General features: G+C 37.9%; 1 protein-coding gene across 1 annotated transcript in view; it reads left to right on the top strand.

Moving 5' to 3' along the window:
- LOC127447692 (partitioning defective 3 homolog B-like) overlaps nt 1-26,704 on the top strand; it is a 466,221-nt gene that overhangs the window by 208,130 nt on the left and 231,387 nt on the right. The window contains 1 exon segment of the mRNA XM_051709699.1: nt 22,764-22,949. Within this exon segment, the coding sequence (XP_051565659.1) occupies nt 22,764-22,949 (186 nt within the window).

Here is a 26,704-nt window from a genome sequence, read left to right on the forward strand (position 1 = left end):
TTTCTTCATCTCCAGTACAGAATTTGCCAATGCATACATACACCAAAACACAAACGCTACTGGTAGGTAGGATGTTTGGGAAGATGAATGCAATAAGTTTATACAGAATTCAGTTTTGCAGTGGAAGGAGTGTACGCTCTTTACCAGTTATACCATTATGACAAAAACTATAAAAATATGTCAGTAATTCTGATTTGATTCTCAGGAACCTTAAGTAAACACAGTAACAGTTCTGAGTTCGAGTCTGGATGAATGGAAGTTGTAATGACTTGCAAATCAAGTGAGTTTGATGTTTATTCAGAAACATTTATCACCTATGATCGTCTTCCTCAGTGTCATGCTCCGTGTTGTCTGGAAAAGGTGCGACTTTGCTGCTGCTGTTTCTGCATCGCAAATCCACCGATTTGCAAGGTGATGTCGGCGTAAATAAAACGACATGTTTGATGTACTGTAGCACCGGGACATGACACCGTTGTTTGGCAAATTTGACAAGCTGTAACGCTACAGTACAATCTACTTGCCGTTTGCCATCGATATTTTTGCCTATGCAATGAAGATCTGTTGTCTTGAGAGCACTCAAGTATTGAATTGTGAGCATCATATCATCCGATTCAATACGATACGATATCTTTTACACCCCTAGGTAAAATCCAGTTGGAGTAACCTGGGGTTCAGTGGCTTGCTCGAGGGCACAGGTGTGATCACGGGGAACACTCCTTGTGTGCTTTGAGCCTGCAGTCGTCGTCTTTAATTACTGAACCAAAGCACCCCCATGGGTTGAATGGAGCTTTTAAAAATACTAGCCAATGATTGACTGGCATAAAAGGCAAAAAAAAATAAAAAATTGTGTGCTTCAGACCAACAGGAAATAGTGGCATGTTATTTGGGTCATCTGCAGTAATATCATGTGTCCCTTTGGAAAGCCTCTGTACTGTCATGACTATCTCCAAAGCCTGGCGGCCTCTGATTGCTGTCTTAGCCGGAGAAGGTCATAGTCACGCTGTAGTTCCTCAAACCTTGAGGACGGGAAGTCCTGAGTTTCCTGCCTTTGTCTCAACCCCTGTGAGATGTGTAAGCATGCTTGCTTTTGTCTGTTAGGATGTTCAGACTTTTTCACCTGTCACTCTCTCTCCCACTGACTTTCCCTCCCTTTGTTTTCATATCTTTTCGTCTGTTTGATACCTTTCCTGATGAACCTTGTGACCCACACACCCAGCCAAACGTATTTGCACACACCCTTCTGCCCACCTTGTAGTCTGATTTCCTGCTCTTATCCATGTTTGTTGATTCAGTGCTGGGCAGGAAGTGGAGCAGGAGGTCAGGGCACTCCTACAGGAAGTGCTGGAGCATGCAGGACTGTGTGAAGTCAGGGACTACAACTGTGCAGCTGTGTGCTGGCTCTTCCTGTATCTCCCTCAGCGTAGTGCCCGTCGCTCCACAGTCATCCAAATTCTATGCGACTCAGCACTTTCTGTAAATAACCAACCACTGAGAACCACGCACACTTGACTGTTGCCATAGCAAAGCCACTCAAACTTTGCCCCCTCACAGGAAATTGGCAACAGCCTCCATTGTCAACATCGTTCGTGCATTTATTTAGATAAATTCACAGAGCTATAAGAGGAATTTAGGACACAATAATTGGTATCCGCAAAAACTGTTATCATTTTGTCCCATATAACGGTCCTTAGACTTGCACGCAATATACAGGAAAGTTAAAAACCCAGTTTGTCATACATGATGTTAGTGAGCATTAGTGTACACTGTAACAATAAAATGCAGTGTCTCTAAAGTAAACAAAGGTGTAAAAAATTTTAATTAATGTTTACTTAATTTAATACTTGAGACATATTAGAGTTGACTAAAATTCCATGTCAGTTGAGCTTCTCTCTCTTCTGTAAATATAAAGTAATGCACAAAACCAGTGCTAGTAAAGTCAAGTCATTTTTATTTGTATAACGCTTTTCACAACACACATCGTTTCAAAGCAGCTTTACAGAAAATCATGCTTTAACAGAAAATGAAACTGTAATATCTATGAAGTCTTAGAGTGATCATTTTGTAGTTTGATTAATTATGATTGTAAATTGTGTATAAAAATTAAATAGTTAAATAATAATTGTATTTAGAACCCCAGTGTGCAAACCGATGGCAACCGTGGCAAGGAACACAAAACGCCATAAGATGTAGGTTAATGGAGAAAAAATAACCTTGGGAGAAACAAGGCACACTGTGGGCCAGTTCCTCTCTGGCTAAACAACATGAATATAATACCAATATTAGTTATTTATGTGCAGTGCAAGTCATGGTTTAAAATTATTAAACTAAGTAAGTGTTAAGGGTCAGTGTTTAAACAAAGATTTTGTAAGAACTGTAAGATTAATGACTAATGTCTTTGAAGTTCATCCTGGATTAACTGCAGAATTTCACATAGATGCATTGTCCTTTGTTAGTTGGCTGATGAAGGCTTTTGTTGGCAATTTATTGATAGTCTATGTGTTCCATTTTAAGAGTGTAGTCCATCATTGGACCATGGTGATGCATTCAGAGATCAGTGAGGTGCATCGCAATTCAACCAGCAAGTCATTTCAGTGAGTTCCATCCTAAATCCAAAGTTCAGGCAGTGGCATATGAAGTATCCCATGTTTTATGGTTGGAGTACTAACTATTATATGTTTTCCTAATGTGAACTGGGGTGAATAAAGACAAAAGTGGATTCAGTAATTTGTTTTATTTATTTTATATAAAAAATAAAAATCATTAAAAATAATGTGTATATATTTAACTAATTAATCACACATTTCTCTGTGATTAAGTGCAGTACATGATACATTACAATAAACATTACAAAATCATCATACATACATTTACTTCATACTTTGTCTTAAATAACTTGCAAGAAATTAGTTTCATTATTATTAGTCATTTATTTTAATTATTTAAATATATACATGTTAAAATGTATTTAATGTAGTAAAATGCGGATATAGTTAATCAGACACAATTTTAAAGGTAATAATCTTTGATACATGTATATGTATAGATGGCATAACATCAGTGGACCTGTTTGTTTTTTTTGTTTTTTTTATTTGGGCAAAATCTTCTGCCATTTTCCAGTGGACCTTTAAAAAAAAAAAAAAAAAAAAAAAACTTTATTGGCTAGAGAAACTTAAAGGGATAGTTCACCCAAAAATGAAAATTCTCTCCTTTAGTGTTGTCAAAAGTACTGGCACTTTGGTACCAAGTCTGTACTAAAATAAAAAATGAAAAGATGTAACGATACCAGTGTTTCTGCAGTACTGAGCATCGACTCGGTACCAGCGCGCAATATGACTGACACACGACTGCTTTAAAATACTCACATGCTTATTTTGAACATGTGCTCTGTTACTCCTTTTACACTGAAATGGACAATTAATCCAAGTGACGTCCTAGTGTGATTTATTAAACCACTGAAGGCTGCAGTCTTAGCATGAATGATATAAATCCGACCGCTCATACTCCGTAAACTCCACAGATGTTGAGAATCATTCACGACATGTTGTATCAGATGACAAAGCAGAGCACTAATCTACTGTGAATCACGCAGCACATGTAAACTATATATTTCTATAACTAAATCACAGCCTTTGCACTTTAATCTCAACACATCTTTATTTATAAAGCATTTAAAACAACAGAGTTGACCAAAGTGCTTCACAGTAATCAAATTTGAACATAACATTTCAAAATAACCACATACACAAACACCAGTAATCTAAACACTGCAAAATTGTGTCCTACATTTCATTTGTCAGACTCAAAGAACAGTGTAAAGAGATGAGATTTCAGATGTGACTTAAATGTCTTCAGTGATTACACTGGGCCGTGTCACAAACTGTTTATCCGGAAAAGTGAAGCTTCTGGCAAAAAAAAAAAAAAACACGTCATAATAAAAGCACGATTCAAAATAAAAGCTAGATGCTTGAAATTGAAGAAATTAAATACAAAAATAAATACAAATATATTAATAATACAACTGTATAGTAAAATGTAATATTCTCTGTAGTAATAATAATGATGATAATAACAATAATTAATACATTTATCACAAACAAGGCAGCTGTTGATAAAGGTTTGGTACAAAACATGCAATAACGTTAAAAATGTATATATTCACGTATTAGAAGTTTTAAGAATTAATTGATTAGACACCATTTTGATGGTTAAATTAAACTTTAAAACATGTTCTGGAAAATAATAATAATTATTAAACTATAATTATTAAAATAATTATTAAGAATAACTAAACTTATGTGTTCAATAGCACATTATTATATTGTCATATTTTTGCTGTGGTTTCGAAATTGGTATCGAGAACCGTGAAATTTCACTGGTATCGGTATCGACTACTGAAATTTTGGTACCGTGACAATACTACTCTCCTTATTTACTCACCCTCATGATATCCCAGGTGTGTATGACTTTCTTTCTTCACCAGAACACATTTAAAGAAAAACAGAAAAGTATCTTAGCTCAGTAGGTCCTTAAAATGCAAGTGAATGGAGATTTCTCTTTTGAAGCTCCAAAAATCACAGACAGTCAGCATAAACATCATCCATACGACACCAGCTGTTAAATTAATGTCTTCTAAAGTGAAACGATTGCTTTTGGTGTGAAAAAGATAAATATATAAGTACTTCTAGCTCTAAATCTTGTTCCAGTCAGCAGTGGTATGTGCGTGTGATGTAATCGCATTGGCACTTGAAACACATGAGAAATGAGGCACGTGAGATACAACCAAAAGAGCAGTGCTGTTCACAAGTGAGGAGGAGGAACACTGTACAGAAGCTTCATTGGTTTTGGTTTAGATCTTTATGTATCTGTTTCTTTACTCACAATGGTGCATTTGTGTGCTTTTCCTGGATGGCTCAACCAAGAGGAGAACGTGAGATTACTTAAGTATCATGGCAACGGGAATACATCACACGAGAAACTGCTTGGACTCCAACATCTCATGAAGCTTACAGGAAGCGATGGTTTGTAGTAAAAAGTACTTAAATATTGATCTTTTTGTCACACCAAAAGTGATCGTATCGCTTTAGAAGACATTCATTTAGCAGCTGGAGTCATGTGAATGACAATTATGCTGAGCTTCAAAAGAGAAATCTCCATTCACTTGCATTTTAAGGAGCTAAGATATTTTTCTATTTTTCTTCAAATGTGTTCTGGTGAAGAAAGAAAGTCATACACACCTGGGATATCATGAGTAAATAATGAGAGAATTGACATGGTCAATGCATTATTAGACACTATCCATACAGATGCAAAACATTTTGAATTCTGAAGTTTAATTTGCTGAAGTTTAAAATCTCAAAACTATTATTTTCTCAGGCTGCAGCTTGCTGAACGGCCACATCCTTGTCAGTTTCTGTTGCTCATAGCTATACTGTATATAATTTCAGTTCTGTTCAAATGTATTTTGTTTGCAGATGACACAAATTTATTCTATTCTGAAGACAATTTAGACAATGTATTAAATGTAGTGGAAAAAGTATTGGAAAAGTAAAAAAATAAAATAAAATAAAAAATATACAATGAAAAATTGAAAGAGTAAAATACGCTTAATTTTTAAATAATATTTAAAATAATTTTCTAAGAGATATTATTGATAAGAAATTATGATGGAAAGCACATATACTGTATATCAAGTGAAATAGAAAGTGGCAAAATCGATTGCACATTTTGCAGGACTGCAAATGGAAATATTTAAAGACAGAATATAAAATTAGAGAGGTTAAAAGTGTGGGCACAATAAGCTTTGACTTTAGCCTATTCCTTTTCAGACATTTTTATAAAAAGATGATGATGAGGGATTACATTTTCATGAATGTACTTTTAATCCAGACGTAGTTTAATAATACCAGAGCAGCTTTTTTCTGTATGTTTGCCGATAACTTGTTTATCGGCCTACTCCTAATATCAGCATTTGACAAAGATAACAACACTTGATGCTCGAAGCCTTCTGTTTATTTTTGGTAAATGATGACAATAAAAGTCTAATTTCTCTGTATTAAAGTCAGTTCACACTTGTTCACACATTGTTCTGGTAAATTCTCTAGTGAATTCGGCCTCTCACTGTTTAATTATGGCTTTCATATGCTGTGTTGAACGCTCTACTTACTGCGTCGTTGCCTCTGATTAGTTATTATGCTGTATGCAGTGGTCTGAGGCATGCCTGCAACTCATTACCCACACTACCAGTCATTACTTTCACTCTCACACTGGAGATTAAAATACTTCATTGGACCATAATACATTTATAAGATCTACAAACAAACACAAAATTATGCATATTATCTGCGGTGATTGTAATGATTTTATTTGGTTAGCAAATGTTTACCGGATTTTGTGGGCAATATACACATTGAGCTTTGAATTACTAAACAGCTTCTTAGAGTTTGCTTGACATGGATTGACGTCTACGTGTGTGACTGAACTGTCTGAACTGACTCAGTGAGATTAATGTATGGGAAGAATAGCTCGGAGACAGAGAGGGAAAGATGACTATAGATACATTTTAAGAGCAAAAGCTGAAAGAGAGAGTGATTGAAATGTAAGAAATAAAAACGGGTGAAAGAGATAGAAACACTGATAGAGGAGTGACGAATGACTAGGAGACAAATAAAAAAATGGGTAGAGAGAGTGAAATAAAGGGTAGAAAGAAGGATGGTGACAGAGGGTGGAGAGACAGTCGTCATTCTCACTCGAGGTCAAAAAAATGCTGAGAAGAGAGAAATATCAATCCGGCAATACGAGGTGAAATGTAATAACTTGCAAAAATAGAAGGAAATATATACAAAAATGGAGTAATCAGATATTTGAAATGTAAAGGAATTGTCGAGTGTAGTGGTAAACTGATATCTGCCAGGTTGTCAAATTGGCTTATTATTACACACACACACACACACACACACACACACACACACACACACGCACACAGTATATAAAATAGTAATAAATAAAACAAATCCTCTGCACTGCCTTGATTTATTATTTTTATATAAAATCAATCATGACTTACTGGAGACCTTTTTAGTGACCACAATTAATGGAAATAAATGTGCTGTTAATCCAGATGGCCAAATTGGCCTAATAGTATTACCTTTTTTTTTTTTTTTTTTTTTTGCATGGTTTTTTGCATTTTTGATGGGAAATGATAGGGAAAAGAGGGAGTAATATCATTGGAAAATGACCCGAGCTGGATTCCTGCTAAGGTCGCCTGCATATAAGTGTCACCCATAGAGGTCTGCACAGGCCTTAAAATAAAGTCTGAACCCGACCTGAAACCTTGTGGCCTGATCCTACCTGGCCCGAACAGTAGTCAGCCTGAACCCGAAATAGCACACCATTTATAATTTCTTCTCCAAGCAAGTATTGTTGCAGTTGGCTGTATTTTATGTAAGCATCATAGGCAACATTCATAAAAGTATTGTAACAGTAAACATACACAGTTCAAACAAGGCACGGTAGCCCCTCAGCACACGATAAATGAAAGAGCAGAAGGAAAAAAAAAATTTTGGCTTTCTGTTTATCAAGCGCTAAAACTTTGCTTGGTGCAAAAACGATCTAGAATAATGTGAAACAATGTAACAGACACCTCTTTGCAGCATAAACTTGTTCAGAACGTTGAATCTTTGTGACACCTGTGCTAAAAACAAACACAGCAAATGAAGCAGAACACAGGTGTCTTGACACCTCATTTTTCAAACTTAAAGTTCTTTTTGACTTGACACGGTGTCAAAAAGAATATGCCAAACAGCCAAAGATGTCTATCCAGCATGTGTTTACAAAGGAAAACAATGGAAAAACAATGCACATTTACGCAAAAAAAACTCTGCTCTCTAGATATTTGCATTGGTCATTGAAAAACCCATATCAGTCGACCACAAGCCATATGACTTCAGAGGCTTCAGACCGTAAGAATGTAGGGGAGTTTAATAGAGAGATCATGCAGTGGGAATGGATGGACAGGAGGAGGCCGTCTTAGAGAGATGACGACTTTTCTGCACAATGTGTGGTGATGTCTCGTTGAAAAACCATGTGGTGGTAATTCGGGCAATGTGAAGAGGGGAAAGGAGAATCGGCAGGATTGCTGCTAGCACTTAGGCAACATAGTGCCTGACATATTTATACCTGCCAGGTGAGCTGTCACCAAAAGAGTCTTAAAACCTTGTGTCCGCTCTTCAAATACCACACACCGAGGACCTCACTCACCCCTTACAGAGTCAGCCTTAATCTCTCTCCAATAGCACGGACCCCCAGTGGGGGATAGAGCTCTGTCTGCCGCCCTTGTAGGATGAAATAGTAATAGGGATATTAAATATGACTCCATGAACAAAGGGGAAATAATGGGTACTCATTTCCTGTTCGGTGTGTAGTGTTTCTTCACGACAGAGGCAGATTAAAATGGAGTGTGGAGCTTGTCACAAAAGACCCTCGTACCCCTTCAAACAGACATCTTTGTGTACTTCAAAACAGCCCCCTAACAATGGCAACAGACTGGGTAATAAGGGGCCTGACAAAGCCTTATCTCTCCCATAAGAACTCCAGCTGTGAAGACGAATGTTAGCACATGTGATAATGTTGTTGTGACAGTCTTCCTCTTTCTGGCTCATTCTACTCAAAATGAGGAAGTCGAACCAGCCGGGATGCTGGCCTCTCTGCTCCTTAATCTCATATCCAGACCTCCTTGTTACTACCTTCATTGCTTCCCCAATAAACCTTTGATGTTGGTATCACTGGCCTCTGATATCTCGGGGGCCCACAAGGCCTGGTTTCCAGGCACAAGCTAAAGACGTTTTGACCTTTTTACAAGTAAATAAAGCAGCTTCCTAAGTAGAAGAGGACAAGGTTATAGACGTCACTTCTTTTCACAGACCCCTTTCTCTTTTACAGCTTCATCCTCTCGCAGTGGTTTGCTTTCATCTCTACTTAAACAGAATCCATTTACTCATGCACAAATTGCACTCGTCCCTTCCTCTTAGCCGTCTGTTTCTGCCTTTAGCTGCCCATTGGCTTCCATCAACAGGGTCGTAGAGATGTCTCTTTGTTTAAAAGGTTGTGTTTGTCTGTACTTGTCCTCCAATTTTATCCCAGTGTTTCCTTTAATGATGCTGTGGTCTGCAAGCTGAATGGTCCTTTCCATATGCATGCGTCGGGTAAAAAGTGCACTTTAGCATGTGTAAGCAGAGAGGTTGATCATATGCTTCATGAGACTCTCGCAACCGCAGCTTACGAAGACATCATGTTAAAAGGCTGAAATGTATTCGGCTCTTAGTGAAGACGCAATTGGGTTTGATGAAAGGCACAAGGTATTTTTTATTTTTTTCTCCTCAATTTGGAATGCCCAGTTCCCAATGCGCTCTAAGTCCTTGTAGTGGCGTAGTGACTCACCTCTATCCGGGTGGTGGAGGACGAATCTCAGTTGCCTCCGCATCTGAGACGGTCAATCCGCACATCTTATCACGTAGCTTGTTGAGTGCGTTACCGCGGAGACGTAACGCGTGTGGAGGCCCACGCTATTCTCTGCAGCATCCACACACAACTCACCACACGCCCCACAGAAAGGGAGAACCACACATTATAGTGACCACAAGGAGGTTACCCCATGTGACTCTACCCTCCTTAGCAACCGGGCCAATTTGGTTGCTTAGGAGACCTGGCTGGAGTCACTCAGCATGCCCCGGATTCAAATTCTGGACTCCAGGGGTGGTAGTCAGCGTCAATACTCACTGAGCTACCCAGGCCCCCTACTAATGTCCATTTAAAGTGATTGAGGAACAATCGCAATACACTAAAAATAAAGAATAGCAATATTATTGCACTGCGATCTAGGTATTGACCTAATATCGTATTGCCAGATCCGTGTTGATTCCCCACCCTTAGATAGCGTTAGGCATAAACAGGAGGAAAGGATATATGTGAGGGTGTTTAGAGAGAAATAGAGAGTGTATGCTGTTGGTGATTGTGGGTACAAGTGTAAAGGTGGTATAACTCTGTCCCACATCTTTCTCTACCATCTGCTGCACTCTCTTAATGCATGTACAGAATGTACTACAAAGACATTTCACCACCACCATCACACACACACATTTAGTGCTCAATTCACCACCTGCTCACTGCTGAAAGGTGGTAGAGTGCTTCTGAAATGGAATAAATAAATAAATAAATCATTTGGAAACATGCTGGAGATATACAGCACCCTCCTTTGCACAATGGCAAAAGTCATCTCTTTCTAGCAAGATTTGTTCCCAACAGAAACAGGCCTTTGATCCATGCCTAATAAAAGACTCCATGGGCTTGAGTCATGTGCTTGTGTGTGTATTCACAGGATTTGATTATCAGCAATGTTGAATCAGCATCACATAAGATCATCTTATCTCTCCACAAAAACTCAACCAAGCATTTCGACTGCCAGCAGCTCAAAACAAGAAAAGAACAGATTCTTCCCTCCATTCTCAAGAGTTTGTTTCTTGGCATGCTTCTGACATCACAATTACCTCATCGGCTCAGGACGAGTAGATATCCATCTGGCCGTTTCTCTCACAGAGTTCATGACTGACCCGTGCAGCTTGTTGACACTCAATCACACCAGATCCTCTTTTTCCCTGAAGATCTCCAGCATGCCGGCCGGCCGGCCGGCTTCCCCACTCTGTTTATCCAGGATTTAGCTGTGCTAACCGACCTGCTGTGGCTAATACCAGCCCAGCTGCATTCACTTATGTAGTTGGATTGTGTTTTGCATAATATCTAATACTGTGTCATTTATGGAATACAGTAATAAGACTTGGGATAATAAAATATTTCATATTTTTCCTGTTTGTGTTTGAATGACAGTGCTATACTTCTTGCTCGTGGGTGTAATGAAATTAGACTCAGTTGAATGTACGTCTTTGTCACATACTGTAGTAACGGAAATATCCTAAGGCAAAGGAGACCACTGGAATTTTCTTACACCTTATGAGAGCGCAGTGATACACATTCACTTGTTGTATGATAGTGCATTTGCTAATTCCCTTAGTGCCACTTTGCATTAAGGAGATCAGATCACCTGGCATAAATCTTATTTAAAAAGAATAGTTTTATTGATTGTGATTTTGAGAGTGGAGTCTAAATATTTTTAGACAGACCAAGTTTGAAGATGTGCAGGATTGACCATATCCAAAACATTACTTTCTAACTCTTCAGTGGTAAAATATGATGACCCATAATGCACTCTGCTTTTTGTCCACTTCCTCTTTATTGTAATGTCCATTTTGTCAGTTTGTTGAAAATAATTAGTCAAAATGTTTCACAAATCAGTCTAAATCTGGGGTATTCAATTAAAGTTCCAAGAGATCTAGTCTCTAGATTTCCTTCCCAGCAAAGGTCCAGACAATAACTTGCATAATGTTAGTAGTCAGTATAGCTGAAATGACATAAGGAGTGCTCATTTTTTAGAAATAGTAGGCCTAATTGTAAATGTCCAAGTTGGCAGTAATAGTACTTTGTAAAAGAAAAGTAAAAAAAAAAAAAAAAAAAAAAAAAAACGTCACTTTAAAATTGGACAAGGATTAGGACATTGGGGCTCCAGAGACAAAGCCAAAGTAGTGGGGTCTGGGGGATCTTCTACCAAAAGATTAAAATATTTCAATGAGTTCATCAATCGAGAGCACTTTGTTATAAATATTAAAAGATAAAATCAACTGGGGGGCCTGGGTACCTCAGCGAATATTGACGCTGACTACCACCCCTGAAGTCGCGAGTTCGAATCCAGGGTGTGCTGAGTGACTTCAGCCAGGTCTCCTAAGCAGCCAAATTGACCCGGTTGCTAGGGATGGTAGAGTCACATGGGGTAACCTCCTCGTGGTCGCTATAATGCGGTTCTCGCTCTCAGTGGGGTGTGTGGTGAGTTGTGCGTGGATGCCGCAGAATAGCGTGAGGCCTCCACACACGCTATGTCTCCGCGGTAATGCGCTTAACAAGCCACGTGATAAAATGTGCAGATTGACGGTCTCAGACGTGGAGGCAACTGAGATTCGTCCTCCACCACCTGGATTGAGGCGAGTCACTACGCCACCACGAGGACCTAGAGCTCATTGGTAATTGGACAGAAAAGGAAATGAAAATGTCGAAAATGTAAAAGACTGAATGGACCATTTTTAGATTTTCTTTAAAATGAAAATCTACCAACAACAAACAATGTACAGCAAAATAGTGAAGCTTAAAAATACTGTTAGCTAAAGTAGGCCTTTTAATGGTCAGACAATCAAATAAGGGAAGGGTTCTCATGAGAACTCCACTATGCTACTAGTAAAATCACATTTTTGGTTGCTTTTCCTTGCCATTTATGTGAGAGATGATCTTTTATTAATTTTCACAAAAATAATCTGTTTGTGAAAGGCTCAAAACATTCTGATTAATAAAGCTAATTTTAGACGGAGAAAAAGCGCTCTGGAAGCACATTGTCCTGTCACAAACCTGGATTAGCTTAACGGTCGGATTCATTTCAGACACATGAATTTGAATTCACTTCGCTTCATTCTCATTTTCTGCAGTATGATTGGTGACCACTGGTCTAAATGATTCATTAGTAAATAAGTTTGAATGAAACATTAATGTGTGATCCATTAATCACACGCCTGGAAAGTTCATGGAAAAGTCAATGGTATTCATAGTTCAAAATGGTTGGGAACACTATTCATAGTGCATTCTGGAAATCTGTTTTGGGAATGTGACAGCAACCTTATGATTGGGCTAAAACATTAAGAGGCAGTACAATTATCTTGCCTACCTTTTAGAACAGCCTTTGTGTCGGAAGTGTGCTTATGATACCTTACAATGCTGCTTCTGTAGGCAGTATATGAACAGAATGACGGACCCATGTTGTTGCTCTTACTGTATAATTGTGTGCTGTGCCACTTTATACTTTGTGCTGTACGCAGGGACGCCAGAGCCATTAGAAGTAAACGTATTTTTTCTTTTTTTTTTTTCTTTCATAGCAAGGACATCAGATGAATCAATGTTCAACCCCTGTTTAACATAGCATCATTGATTGTCAAGGAGTGGGTTCTCGCTCTCCCTCTTACCCAGTCTGTCTTTGTTCCTTGTTACCAATGAGACTTTGACAAAACAGTCTTTTCAGTCTGCTCACAAATAAAGAAGCTAAAGTGGCCATTAAAGCTCAGTGTGTGTTTGCTCTCTAACTGCATGCTGCATTAAAGGAATATTTCACCCAAAAGTTAAAATTATCTTGTCATTTACTCATCTTCATGCCATCCCAGATGTGTCTAACTTTTGGCACCCATACACTTGTATTGTGAGGACCTACAGTATGGGATCAAAATCCCATCAAATATATTGAGGTCACGGATCCAAAAATAATAAGCGTGAATCAAAATAAAAAGCATGAATAAAAAAAATAAAAATAAGCACAGATAAAATATATATATATATATATATATATATATATATATATATATATATATATATATATATATATATATATATATATATATATATATATATATATATATATATATATATATATATAATATACATATATATATATATATAAGCACAAAAATAAATAAGCACAACCAAAATAATAAGTGCAGATAAAAAAAAATAACAGGCATAATCTACAAATAAGGAAGTCTTAAATAATGTCTAAACTAAAGACAATGCAAACTAAATTCAGCTGACTCGATACATGTTAACGAACTATGATAATGGTCTATTCAGACAACACATTGTTTCCTAGAGCTGGCAGAAAATACTCAAAACAGACACAAGCAGTGTATCTATTAACCACAAAAAATATAATATTGAGCAGCAGCCGTCAGAGTTGCATTAGAGTGAAGTCACCTCCCCTCTTTGAATGATTGGCTAGAGGAGGAGCTGTCGATCAAGAACTAGTGGAGCAATAGGGACGCAAAACACCCCCTGATTTACATGAAACTCTGCTCACAGGTTTTGGAAAATCAAGGGCAGAACTTGGAAACAAAAGCAAAGAAAAATACAGCATAAGCGCACAAAAAATGAAAATATATGCAAAATTGTCAGAGCACAAAATACAGTAATATAACCAAGGAAAACATGATTTTGTTTGCAATTCTGATGACTTTGCTTTAATTATTTTATTTTATCATTTATTTTTTGCAGCATATTTTAAATGTGTTTCTATATTTTTGATTCATGCTTGTTTTTTGATCTGCGCTTATTATTTTGCTCTGCGCTTTTTATTTATTTTTGCGCTTATTTTTTTTTTATCTGCGCTTATTATTTTTTGATTAACGCTTATTATTTTGGTTCACGCTTATTATTTTTAGATCCGTGACCGCAATACATTTGATGGGATTTTGATCCCAAACCTACAGAGATATTCTTCCAAAAATCTTTGTGTTCTGCAGAAGAAAGTCATACACATTTGGGATGACATGAGGGTGAGTAAATGATGAGAGAATTTGTATTTTTGGGTGAACTATCCCTTTAACTTTCTATCACAGACACACTCTTTAATATGCTGACCTTGAGTCTTGATTTCCAGAGACCCTATGGGCAAAACGAAAAGGAGATTTAAGGAAATCAATCACAGATAGAATGCCAGTTAAGGACGGTGACTTGGCTACCATGTTTCCTCTTCCTTATCATTCCTTTTTTTTTTTTCAATTGGTTGGATCAGCTTCTGCAGGACACTATCAAGAGGCAATGGATGACAGAGAATCAAGAACCACGACCCTGAGATTTCCCTCTGAAATTTCCACCTGAGCTTGCTTTTACTTGTTTACAGGAGATACACATGAAATATTTGGTACTGCTACCACTGCATCCCTTACATATGTACAAGGGTAGACTACATTCAAATGTTGTTTGGACAAACAAGTGTCACATGCAAACAAACTAAATTCGAAAACTAATCGGCATCATAAGATTTAATTAACCTATTTCTTAAAAGTGCCCCTCAAAAGGATTAAGAAAGACAAGAAAGATAGTCTCTGGGGTGTACACTATTGAGCTACCTACAGTATTGTGCATAAGTTTTAGGCACTTGTGAAAAATGTTGCATAGTGAGGATTTCTTAAAATATAATGTCATAAATAGTTTTAATTTTTCAATTAACATCATACAAAGTCCAGTAAGCAAAATCAATATTCGATGTGGCCACCTTTGCCTTTAAAACAGCCCCAATTCACCTAGGTACACCTGGACACAGTTTTTCTTGGTTGTTGGCAGATAGGATGTTCCAAGCTTCATGGAGAATTTGCCACAGTTCTTCTATCTATTTTGACTGTTTCAATTGCTTCTGTCTCTTCATGTAATCTCAGACTGACTCGATGTTCACTGGGGGGCTCTGTGGGGGCAATGCCATCTCTTGCAGAGCGCCCTGTTCTTCTATTCTAATCTTTTCTATTTGCAGAAGTAATGTTTGGGAGTCTAACATGTATTTTTCCTATTGACACACTAAAGCTGAAGATATAAATAACCATCTTAAGACAAATGCTTTTGTGAAACATCTTATGTGCCTAAAACTTTTGCACAGTACTGTACCTAGACACAGTTGTTGGCAACAGGATCAGTCCAGAAAATTGTCGGAAATTGTTCCATCTAATTTAAAATGCTCTAATTCACCCAATATGTGTGCATTTTCTATGTACTCATTAGAGTGTTTTGTTTTAGTGTAGCAAGTTGCCTATTCCAGACCCTATTTGAATTAAATGTGAGTGTTAAGACCAATTTATACTTCTGCGTCGAACCTTCGCCGTAGCCTGGCTTGCACCTCCAAAAATTGAACAACATGTCATTTCAACACAGACTACAAAGCTGTGATTGGTCCGCTTTGTAACTAGAGACCATCACTCAGCATAAAAAAAAAATAAAAAAAACGATATCTGCTGTAGCATTGCATTTTCTTAAGATTATTTTAAGATCTATGCATCGTGGGGGCCTGGGTAGCTCAGCAAGACACTACCACACCTGGAGTCACAAGTTCGATTCCAGGGCGTACTGAGTGACTCCAGTCAGGCTTCCGGTTGCAAGGGTGGGTAGAGTCACATCGGGTTAATCTCCTTGTGGTCGCTATAATGTGGTTCTCGCTCTCGGTGGGGCACGTGGTGAGTTGTGCATGGATTCCGCGGAGAATAGCGTGAAGCCTCCACAAGCGCTCAACAAGCCAAGTGATAAGATGCACGGATTGATGGTGTCAGACGTGGAGGCAACTGAGGTTCATCCTCTGCCACCCAGATTGAGGCAAGCCACTACACCACCATGAGGACTTAGAGCACATTGGGAATTGGGCATTCAAATTTTGGAGAAAAAACAAAAAAAAAAAAGATCTGTGCATTGTATCACAATATATTTGGACTCTGGATAATTGCTTTAATCGGGGACATCTATTCTGTTTGAGCTGTCTATTCTGTTGGGCTATCTGTGTGGCGGAGTGACCAGTACTGCCAAAATGGTCACTTGTGAGTGTCGTTTTTGGTTCAGATGCTGCCGAAAATGGTAGCTGCCCATGCAGACAGTAGACTGTCAGGCAGCCCACAAGGTTTTGGAACAGAGCTAGATTCTCTGTTGGTGTTTGTGCATTTGTTTTCCTTGATCTTAATGCTTAGGTAAACTCATTTGATCATTAACAGCAGCAGTCGCCTTGGACTAATGAAGCTGGGCATGCCAGCTTTTCCCTGGCTGGCTGAAGAGGAAGACTGCTGAGTATTGTAGCTCATTAACGGGATTGATACATGGACTTTCACAGCAGGAAGTGATGAGGTTGGCCGACCCTACGTGTCTACTGGTGTGAAGTGAGGGAAGCATGAGTGGGTGCTTCCAATTCATTCTCTATGGGAGCTAAGTGGCAGGTTTGCATGGGGAATTGAGGGATTAATATTGGAGCAGAGCAAGCGGTGAGAGCTATGACGTCTGTCATACGCATTTCAAAATCTGTTGCTGACAGTCCTGGAGTTTGTGGTGAATTCAGCACCTGTTTAAAAGTCTGCATACCCTTAGTTCTTAATACTGTATATTACCCCCTTTAGCATCAAAGACAGCGTGCAGTCTTTTGTAATAGTTGTCTATGAGGCCCCAAATTCTTGCAGGTGGTATAGCTGCCCATTCGTCTTGGCAAAATGCCTCCAGGTCATGCAAAGTCTTTGGTCGTCTTGCATGAACCGCACATTTGAGATCTCCCCAGAGTGGCTCAATGATATTAAGGTCAGGAGACTGTGATGGCCACTCCAGAACCTTCACCTTTTTCTGCTGTAACCACTGGAGGGTCAACTTGGCCTTGTGCTTAGGGTTATTGTCATGCGTCCCATGCGCAGCTTTCATGCAGAAGAATGCAAAATGTCTGCCAGTATTTTCTGATAACATGCTGCATTCATCTTGCCATTAATTTTCACAAGATTCCCTGTGCCTTTAGAGCTCACACACCCCCAAACCATCAGTGAGCCACCACCATGCTTCACAGTGGGGATGGTATTCTTTTCACTATAGGCCTTGTTGACCTCTCTCCAAACATAGCGCTTATGGTTGTGACCATAAGCTCTATTTTGGTCTCGTCACTCCAAATTACAGTGTGCCAGAAGCTATGAGGTGTGTCAAGGTGTTGTCATTTGTGGCATTGGCACAGTAAAGGCTACTTTCTGGCAACTCGACCATGCAGCTAATTTTGTTCAAGTATTGTCGTATTGTGCTCCTTGAAACAACCACACCGTCTTTTTCCAGAGCAGCCTGTATTTCTCCTGAGGTTACCTGTGGGTTTTTCTTTGTATCCAAAAAAATTTTTCTGGCAGTTGTGACTGAAATTTTTCTTGGTCTACCTGACCTTGGCTTGGTATCAAGGGATCCCCGAATTTTCCACTTCTTAATAAGTGATTGAACAATACTGACTGGCATTTTCAAGGCTTTGGATATCTTTTTATATCCTTTTCCATGTTTATAAAGTTCCATTACCTTGTTATGCAGGTCTTTTGACAGTTCTTTTCTGCTCCCCATGGCTCTGTATCTAGCCTGCTCAGTGCATCCACGTGAGAGCCAACAAACTCATTGACTATTGATTCACAGACACTAATTGCAATTTAAAAAGCCACAGGTGTGGGAAATTAACCTTTAATTGCCATTTAAACCTGTGTGTGTCACCTTGTGTGTCTGTAACAAAGCCAAACATTCAAGGGTATGTAAACTTTTGATCTGGGCCATTTGGGTGATTTCTGTTATCATTATGATTTAAAAAGGAGCCAAACAACTACATGATGATAAATGGCTTCATATGATCATTAACCTTAAATAAAAGACAGTTTTTTTGCATGATCAGTCATATTTTCAAAATCAGTGCCACAATTTCACAATTTCTGCCAGGGTATGCAAACTTTTGAGCATAACTTTTGAGCACAACTGTATTTACTTCAGATTTCAAATGCAGTTTGCACACTTTTAATTTAGCTACAGTAGGCTGTGGATGGGGTAACAGTGTATAGTCAGGCTTTCTGAAATAACGTTTGCATTTTTCCTACTGTGATCATGCGTATACATGATGTCTTTATTGGCTGTGTTTTGAAAGCAGTCATGCAGTATATCATTGTAAAGACAACCACAATTTCTGTACATTTTGCATACACCCAAAGCAGACCTGTAGCATTTTGAACAGATTCATCTGCACCAGTGGGCACGCTCAGTTGACTTTCCTGCACCTTCTGTGCACTAAATGTTGGTTTCCTGGAATATAATTTTTAATTCTGAATGATAATAGGTTTGTGATAGAATTTTTATAACTTTGTCATTGGAGTAATTTGGAGAGGTATGGTTAAGGTATTTCCTGATGGGCCGTTCAGGTCAAATGCATTCTTGCACTAAAAAACAAAAACAAACAAAGAACAAACTTAGTTAAAACTTAGTTTTATTGCCTGTTCTGTTTATGTTCTCGACCGAATGTAAAATCTACCGAAACAAGTGGTCAATAACCGTTTATGTGTTATTTGGAGTAAAAAAAAAATTCAGGCTCAACTTGTGCAGCTGTTATCTGTCATAACAACTTGAAGTAGTTAATGATATCAATGTAGCTAACCTCAGACCACCATTTCGCGTCATCTACACACTCAGGTGAGTGTCAATAAAATTGACCAAAAAAAATTCAACTTGGCACATGTTTTTTTTTTGGCAATATTTACAAATGTAACACTTTAAACATCACATTACCCTCTAAGAATATATGCCAATGCAAGTGAAAACACTGGAGACTGGAAATTTAAAACAGGAAAAAGGTGGATACTTTGGACTTTAGAAAGGCTTGCGTTCGGCTGTACGCAGACGCTAAGTGTTTGCATCAAAACGAAAGTATACTTTGGGCTTTAACATCTGTCGTCTGTTGGGATCTGTTTTCCCCTGTGGAGTATCAGAGCAGTTTTACTCCCCAGGTGGGTAAGTTATATATCACATGTAATTGACAGTTTATCACAGAAGGTCTTTTTGGGGTGTTTGTGTCTATGTGTGTTTGTTAGTGTTTGGGTGAGGTTGAGGCTCAGGAGGTGGCCTTAAAAGCTTTGTTTACTGTAGCCATTGTAAAGCGCTCACTCTTGGAGACCTTAGAGGTCCAATGGCATCCTGGATCCCCAGAGAACCTTCTCACTTCCTCTTCCTGTCTTCACCAAACATACACTCATACACACAGCATCCCTGGAGCTCAATAATTCTGAAGGCCTGTCTGTTCACCCACGAACAATAGAGATTGAAGCCTAAGTGTGTTTGTGAGTGACTGACACAAAGAGTGAGAGGTTATGAAAGACAGCGTGATTTCCTGAATGAACAGCTGTGTAACTGCTCATCTTTAAGTCCTTAGAATGTCATTCGCTGCCGTACCTATAGACGATGGTGATCCATCTGCTGTGGCTGATGACACCATGTGTCTTATTCATCATTAAGACGGTTTCAATGGCAGAGGAACAGATGTTTCATATGCAGATTAGGAAGTGCACGTCTAAGACATATAGGTGGTGCTTATTCAGATACTTATGTACTTTGTCAGAATTGCAGTTTGAATGGCTTTGCTTGTCATAAAGACTAACACAATAAAGATTATTGGAGATTTTCATCCCTGAGAGAAAGGCTTGTTTCCTCACCTTGCGCTTGAGACATATGTCTCCTATATAAACACACAAGAGTGCAAGCTGACTGATGAACTCGTTCTGACCGAGGAAAATGGCTGAAAGAAATGTGATGTGGCATTTTGATTCAGAGTGGGGTCCTGGCAGGGGGCTTGACTGTGAAATATCACGACTGTTAGCATACTGAAGTGCTGGTAGCTGTACACACAGTGGGCTTTAGCACAGTGATTTCCCTTGCTGATCCGAGGGCTTTGTCTTTGTTCTGAATCTCTCCTGCTTCCCTAACATGGACAGTTTCACAGCCTACTGTGTAAATGCATTAGTTTCTCTTGTCTTTAGTAACTAACACTTCCATTTATGAACAAATTCAAGGTTTGTTAGGCCGATAAGTTCACACCTAATGATCAGAGGCTTATTTATGTATTCAGGACATTGTCTGGAAGTGGCAGGGCATTTGAAAATGGCTTATCCCTAAATAAATAATTATTCATAATTTATGTAATTTTTTGTGTTTGGATAGTCTTGACGTGTTAGAGACTTTGGCATTTGGAAGTTCGTTTGAGGGCATTTAGGGCTTCATATCAGGGTCTGGTTCCTAAAATCCCTCGCTTTTTTCCTCTCATGATGACAGTCAGCGGTATTTTTCATTCTTCAGAGAAATTCTCAGAGTTGCTGAGTCGAGTGTGTGTTTGTGAGTGCGTGACACTAATACTTTCAAAACCCACAATCCCACAGTAAACAGAGATAAACCAGGCCTTGCTGACCCACAAATACTCTGTCTTAGCTGGCCTTCTCAGCCCTGTTCATTCCTGTAATATCTCCTAATATTTACAGTCATCATAGCTCCTGTCAGTTTTAGGGATTTTTTGTAATCTACTGGATATGCATTACATGTTTCTCATTTGCTCTCCGGTGGGACTTCAAATTTATATTATACACAAATGTCTTCTGTATCCATTTTCCTTAATTTCTCCCCTGAAGTTCACTGATATCGTTAGACAATGCAATTTGATTTTACACAACCGTTTTCCAACCTCCGTTCAACCTTTAAAAGTAAATTGAAGCAGGCTGTTTTATTTATTTATTTATTTATTTTTTTTGTTCTACTGTACATTTAAGACTTTTAGATATACACAACCTCTATTATGCTAACCTCTTCACCTGATAAAACTATGGACAAAGTTGCAAAATAGTGACTAATCATTCATGATTCGTGCATATATAAATGTGGGCTATAAATATATAGTTTGAATGCAATTCAAATGTGAGAGCTTGTGATTGTGTGGAGAGAGTGTTGTGCTGACGCCGACTGCTCATGCCTTTTAAAGCTCCTCCTTGGCTCATACAGAGAAATCCCTGTCATGAGCATGCGCACTCTGTTTGTAGCAGATGACAACGAACACAGCGCAAATTCACATTGTAGTACAAAGCACATACAGAGTACATATTTAATTAAATAGCAGCCTTTTGCGGTTTAATAATCACTTTGAGTCACGAAGCGACCGGCTTTTCCAGAGTGGGAAGCTGCTGTCATAACGTCGGAGCTCCTTGGTCAAAACAACACAGAAACACTTCAAAATAAAAGCTCCATCAAAATAACAGCTAAACGTATAGGAAAAAAAAAAAAAGGTTATGAAATATTCACTGTAATACTACTACAAATACTACTGCTAATAATATTAATAATAAATCAGTAGTAATTTATTTATACTTAAGCATTATCTAACATCTGTGATGCTCTGTTATGCAGCACATTATCTGACAAAAATATAACTCCAGTGTTGTATTTTGAATTGTGCTATGAAGTTCTGTATATAAGCACTTCATTTGATAAAAAAATAATATATATATATATATATATATATATATATATATATATATATATATATATATATATATGAAGGTACTTTTACTCCAATCTTAAACATGTGGTTACATACAGTACTTGTATTATTTGGTTTTAAAAGACCAAGGGAAATCCTGTTTTCCAAGATGTGCCCAGTTTAATATGCTCTGAACATTATTGGTATAGTGAAGATTTAAGATGTTTAGAGAGTAGTTGTGTTTAGGATGTGCCATTACAATACTGTTAGACACTCTGGTGTCAACATCTCTCACTCTCTCTGTCTTTCTAACATACACTACGCCATTATTTAGATCAAATACAAACTTCTTTCAGACCCTTTTCAAACCCCATTTTCTTCATTTGCTCTCCTTCATTCTTTGAAAAGAAACCAGGAAGAAAAGCCTGTTTCCCTGGTGACGAAAAATGACTTTCACAATACAGATATAATGTAATTTTTCCTGCCTTTTTTTATTAACACTCTTTTTAAAACAAACTTTTGCTGAAGAGATGTACAGGTAATTTTAGCATCATTATAGGAAAAAAAAAAAAAAAATCAAACAAAGAGAAAAAGGAAATGGGAAAAAGAGGAGAGGGAGAATGCAGCGGGGTGCAGAGCATGTGCGCTCCATAATGGAGAATGGATTATGTTTCTAAATGACCCCATTGCCATCACAGACTGAAAAGAGGCATGAAAAGGTTGAGCTATTCTCTGCTGAAATAGTGGGCTTTTTATGTTCGAATGGAATGACCTCTTTTCTTCCCCATCTCTTTCTCTTCCATTATTGTTGTTGTCCGCTCAGAAAGAGGAGCAGGCCCGGTTGTTGTTTTCTGAGGAGGGGAAGGAGCAGCTGATGTTTGAGGTTCCTCTGAATGACTCGGGCTCAGCTGGGTTAGGGGTCAGCTTGAAAGGGAATAAGTCCCGTGAGACCGGTGAGGACCTGGGGATCTTCATCAAGTCCATCATCCACGGAGGAGCAGCTTTTAAGGTAACTTAGCGCATTTATATTTGGCAGAATGTTTAATCCTGTGTGACTTACAGCACATTACGGTATATTCATATGAAATAAAATGAACCCCATGAAATCAAAATCAGGTCTGTTAGCTTAGAAACCATCTATATGCTTGTGTACTCTTAAAGTAACTTAGTTTATCAGAAATACACATTTAAAATGTACAGACTTTTACTTCTGGGAAATTTAACCAAATACATTGATGACTCTGTTTACATGGGCATTTACAAATGTTTGTCCATTCAAATGGCCTCATTGAATCAAATCAGAAAAGGAGATTAACCCTTCAATATGGCCTGCCCCAATTTCAGTATCTCCTGCAATCACTTTTAATAACTGGTGCCATGCCATTTTAGTGAATGTATGAAGTCAGTTCCCCTGAAGTTTAAACAGGTGTCCTAGGAGAGGAACCGCAAGGGTATTTCATCACAATTATGTTTCCACTCTACTATTCCACTAGCGTTTGACAACCAGAAAGTTGGAACATTATCCCTATTGTTTTATCATTTTAAACTTGACACAATAATAAAGGTAACAAAATCTATGAAAGGTAATGAGAAGTGTTGGTGTTAAGAGGTAAAATATACCTTTGATGCCCTCACAGTGTTAAACATGGTCATGAGTCCCTATTAGCTGCACTTAGCATGTGTTTTGGTTCCCTTGACCTGTGACCTGTGTTACCACCATTGAATGGGTCTTAATTTAACCTTGACAGGAGGGATAGAGACTGACAGCAGGGTGCTGAGTGGACCCAACTCTCTGTTGAAGAAGATTGCTTTTTACCCATCATTCCAAATGCACCTGTCATTTTCCAGTTTCACATTCTGAAGTCATATGGTATTGATGATATATTTTGGCCCACACGGAATAATAAAATAAAAAAAATAATGTCACCTTTTACTCGCCTTTATTTGTTCCCAACCTGTATGCTGTAATTTGTTACGTGGATCACAAAAGTAGATATTTTTTTAAGGATCACTAAGCAGCAGTTAGAAGGGGTCATAAATGTTTTGGGGGCTGTCACGATTATAGAATTTGCCTGGCTATTAATTGTATGCTTTAGGGCTTTCACGATTATGATGATTATTTGTCTGCTTTTTTTTTTTTAGGGCTTTCACTTATCATATCATGTAATAAGCAAATAATTGCAATCATAAAATTATTTGATAATCACAACAGGCCTAATTTTATGCTCCGATCGATATCGGCCGATATTCACATTTTGACTTGATTGGTGATAGGTAATTTAGCCGATCGCATAAACCGACCGCTCATGTCACAAAAGACGCATGGCTCCTTTAAGACTTCAGCAGCACTGTCAAGGCATCACGGAATGTTGGGAATACTGGCATAAGAAAACAAACTTGATTCAGCGTTTAAGAACGATGCATTGGGAGAGGTATGGCGAATATGAAAAGTTTGTGCACTGTACTGTTAATGTGGCGTTTCACACGCGACAAGGCAAAGGGATAACAGCAGGAGCTGCGAAATGGCCCTTATTATCATTAATGGCCTCCAATTCTTATTCTCAGCCTCCAATGGGAACAGACATCTCAATGATATCGCAAGTTACAAGATGTAGTGTAATTCAAATATCTTTATTAAATATCTCCCGATTAAATTACATTAACAATATTAGCACCTGTAGAGTCCAGAAACATGCACTCTTTCTCCGCTTTCCTGGCATCTCTTGCCCTCATGAGAGAGCACGTGTTCCCCTCATTAAAGTTCAAGCAGCAACAAGTGAAAAATTAACTTAACTAGGGCTGTCAGTAGATAAAATGTTTTAATCGCGATTAATCTCATAATTTTTCATCGTTAAACGCGAATAATCGCAGATTGTAAAAGTGCTGAAATTTGACTATATATATACTTATTCTCTGTCAAAATGCATTTCAACAACAACATGATAGAACAAAACAACACAGTATGTAACAAAAATGCTTTATTAACATTTTCAAAACTCCTCAGTATAAAGATAGAAATTCACTAAAATAGCTCAATTTGTGTAACATTAAACATTTTCCAAAGTCTAAGTGGGATGTTGACTGATTAAAAGAACTAGTATTAATTTCAATGCACATTAAACCCTCATTTAATATTAATCAGTCATCAGTCTTTTCACTTTAGATATGTGATGCACATGATTCGTGTCAGGGCATCAAGCGCTGCATTGAACTCCATATGAAAGCGCATCTTGTTCTGCTTTTAGCACTGGCACTTCCAATATAAAGATAATTCATCCAAACTGTCCGGTGTATGGATGTCCCCTCTAAACACATCGCAAAGGCCCCGCCCTCTAACAGTGTTTACAACTCACACAGAGCTGAATAAAATATCAGAATCTTATGTCAAATTGGTACATATACCTTAATCACGAATAACGCGTTAAACATTTTAAATGAACACGTGTTAACGCGTTAATGCTGACAGCACTACTATTAATAAAATCATCCAACTTAATGAAAAGGCAGGAAGTAATTTATAAATATAATACTTATTTATGCAATATTAAGATACCATAATAATATGTAGGCCTATTAAATATAATGCAAAAATAAAATAGAAATGAAATAAGGAATAATAATAATTATATGAAATAATGACAATGAATCAATAACCAAAAATGTAACATTAAGTTTAACTGCACCTATGGCTTATCAGTTTGTCTTCAGTTTGACACTAAGCTTCTTTTGTTATAGGTTATAACTGTCTTAATATAGAAAATATTTTGTTAGCCTATACTTGTTTTAAAGTCTTATAAAAAAATAAAAATTATAATAATAATAGAAAAAATATTTAAAAAGCAATTTTAATAAGCCTTTTAAATGTAAAAAAAAAGAAAAGAAGAAAGAAGTCAGCAAAAACTATGCAAAGTGATATTACTGGGAAGAGGAAAATTCAATTAATAGTGACAGTGTGCAGAAAGCTTACAGTGGTGGCCAAAAATATTGGCACCCTTAGTAAATATGAGCAAAGAAAGCTGTGAAAAAAAGAAAAAAAATCACAAAAATCTAACCTTTAATTGGAAATATCTCATTATTAAATAAAAAAATTTATCCAAAACGCATTGGCCATAATTATTGGCACCCTTTTATTCAATATACTTTTTGCAACCTCCCTTTGCCAAGATAACAGCTCTGAGTCTTCTCTTATAATGCCTAATGTGGTTGGAGAATACCTGGCAAGGGATCTGAGACCATTCCTTCATACAGAATCTCTACAGATCTTTCAAATTCAGAGGACCATGTTGGTGGACTCTCCTCTTCAGTTCACCCCACACATTTTCTATGGGGTTCAGGTCAGGGGACTGGGATGGCCATGGCAGAACCTTGATTTTGTGGTCAGTGAACTGTTTTTATGTTGATTTTGATGTTTGTTTTGGATCATTGTCCTGCTGGAAGCTCCAACTAGGGCCCATTGTAAGCTTTCTGGCAGAGGCAGCCAGGTTTTGATTTTTTATCTGTTGGTATTTGATAGAGTCCATGATGCCATGTATCCGAACAAGATATCCAGGACCTCTGGCATAGCAACAACCCCATAACATTAAAGATCCAGCACCACATTTAACCGTGGGCACTGGGTACTACTTCATCTGTGTTCGCCAAACCCATCTCTGGTGTTTGCTGCCAAAAATCTCTTTTTTTGTTTCATCTGACCATGAAACCCGGTCGCATTTGAAGTTCCAGTAGTGTCTAGCAAACTGAAGATGTTTGAGTTTGTTGCTGGAT

This window comes from Myxocyprinus asiaticus, chromosome 11 (genome assembly GCF_019703515.2).
Source record: "Myxocyprinus asiaticus isolate MX2 ecotype Aquarium Trade chromosome 11, UBuf_Myxa_2, whole genome shotgun sequence".
Classification (NCBI taxonomy): domain Eukaryota; kingdom Metazoa; phylum Chordata; class Actinopteri; order Cypriniformes; family Catostomidae; genus Myxocyprinus; species Myxocyprinus asiaticus.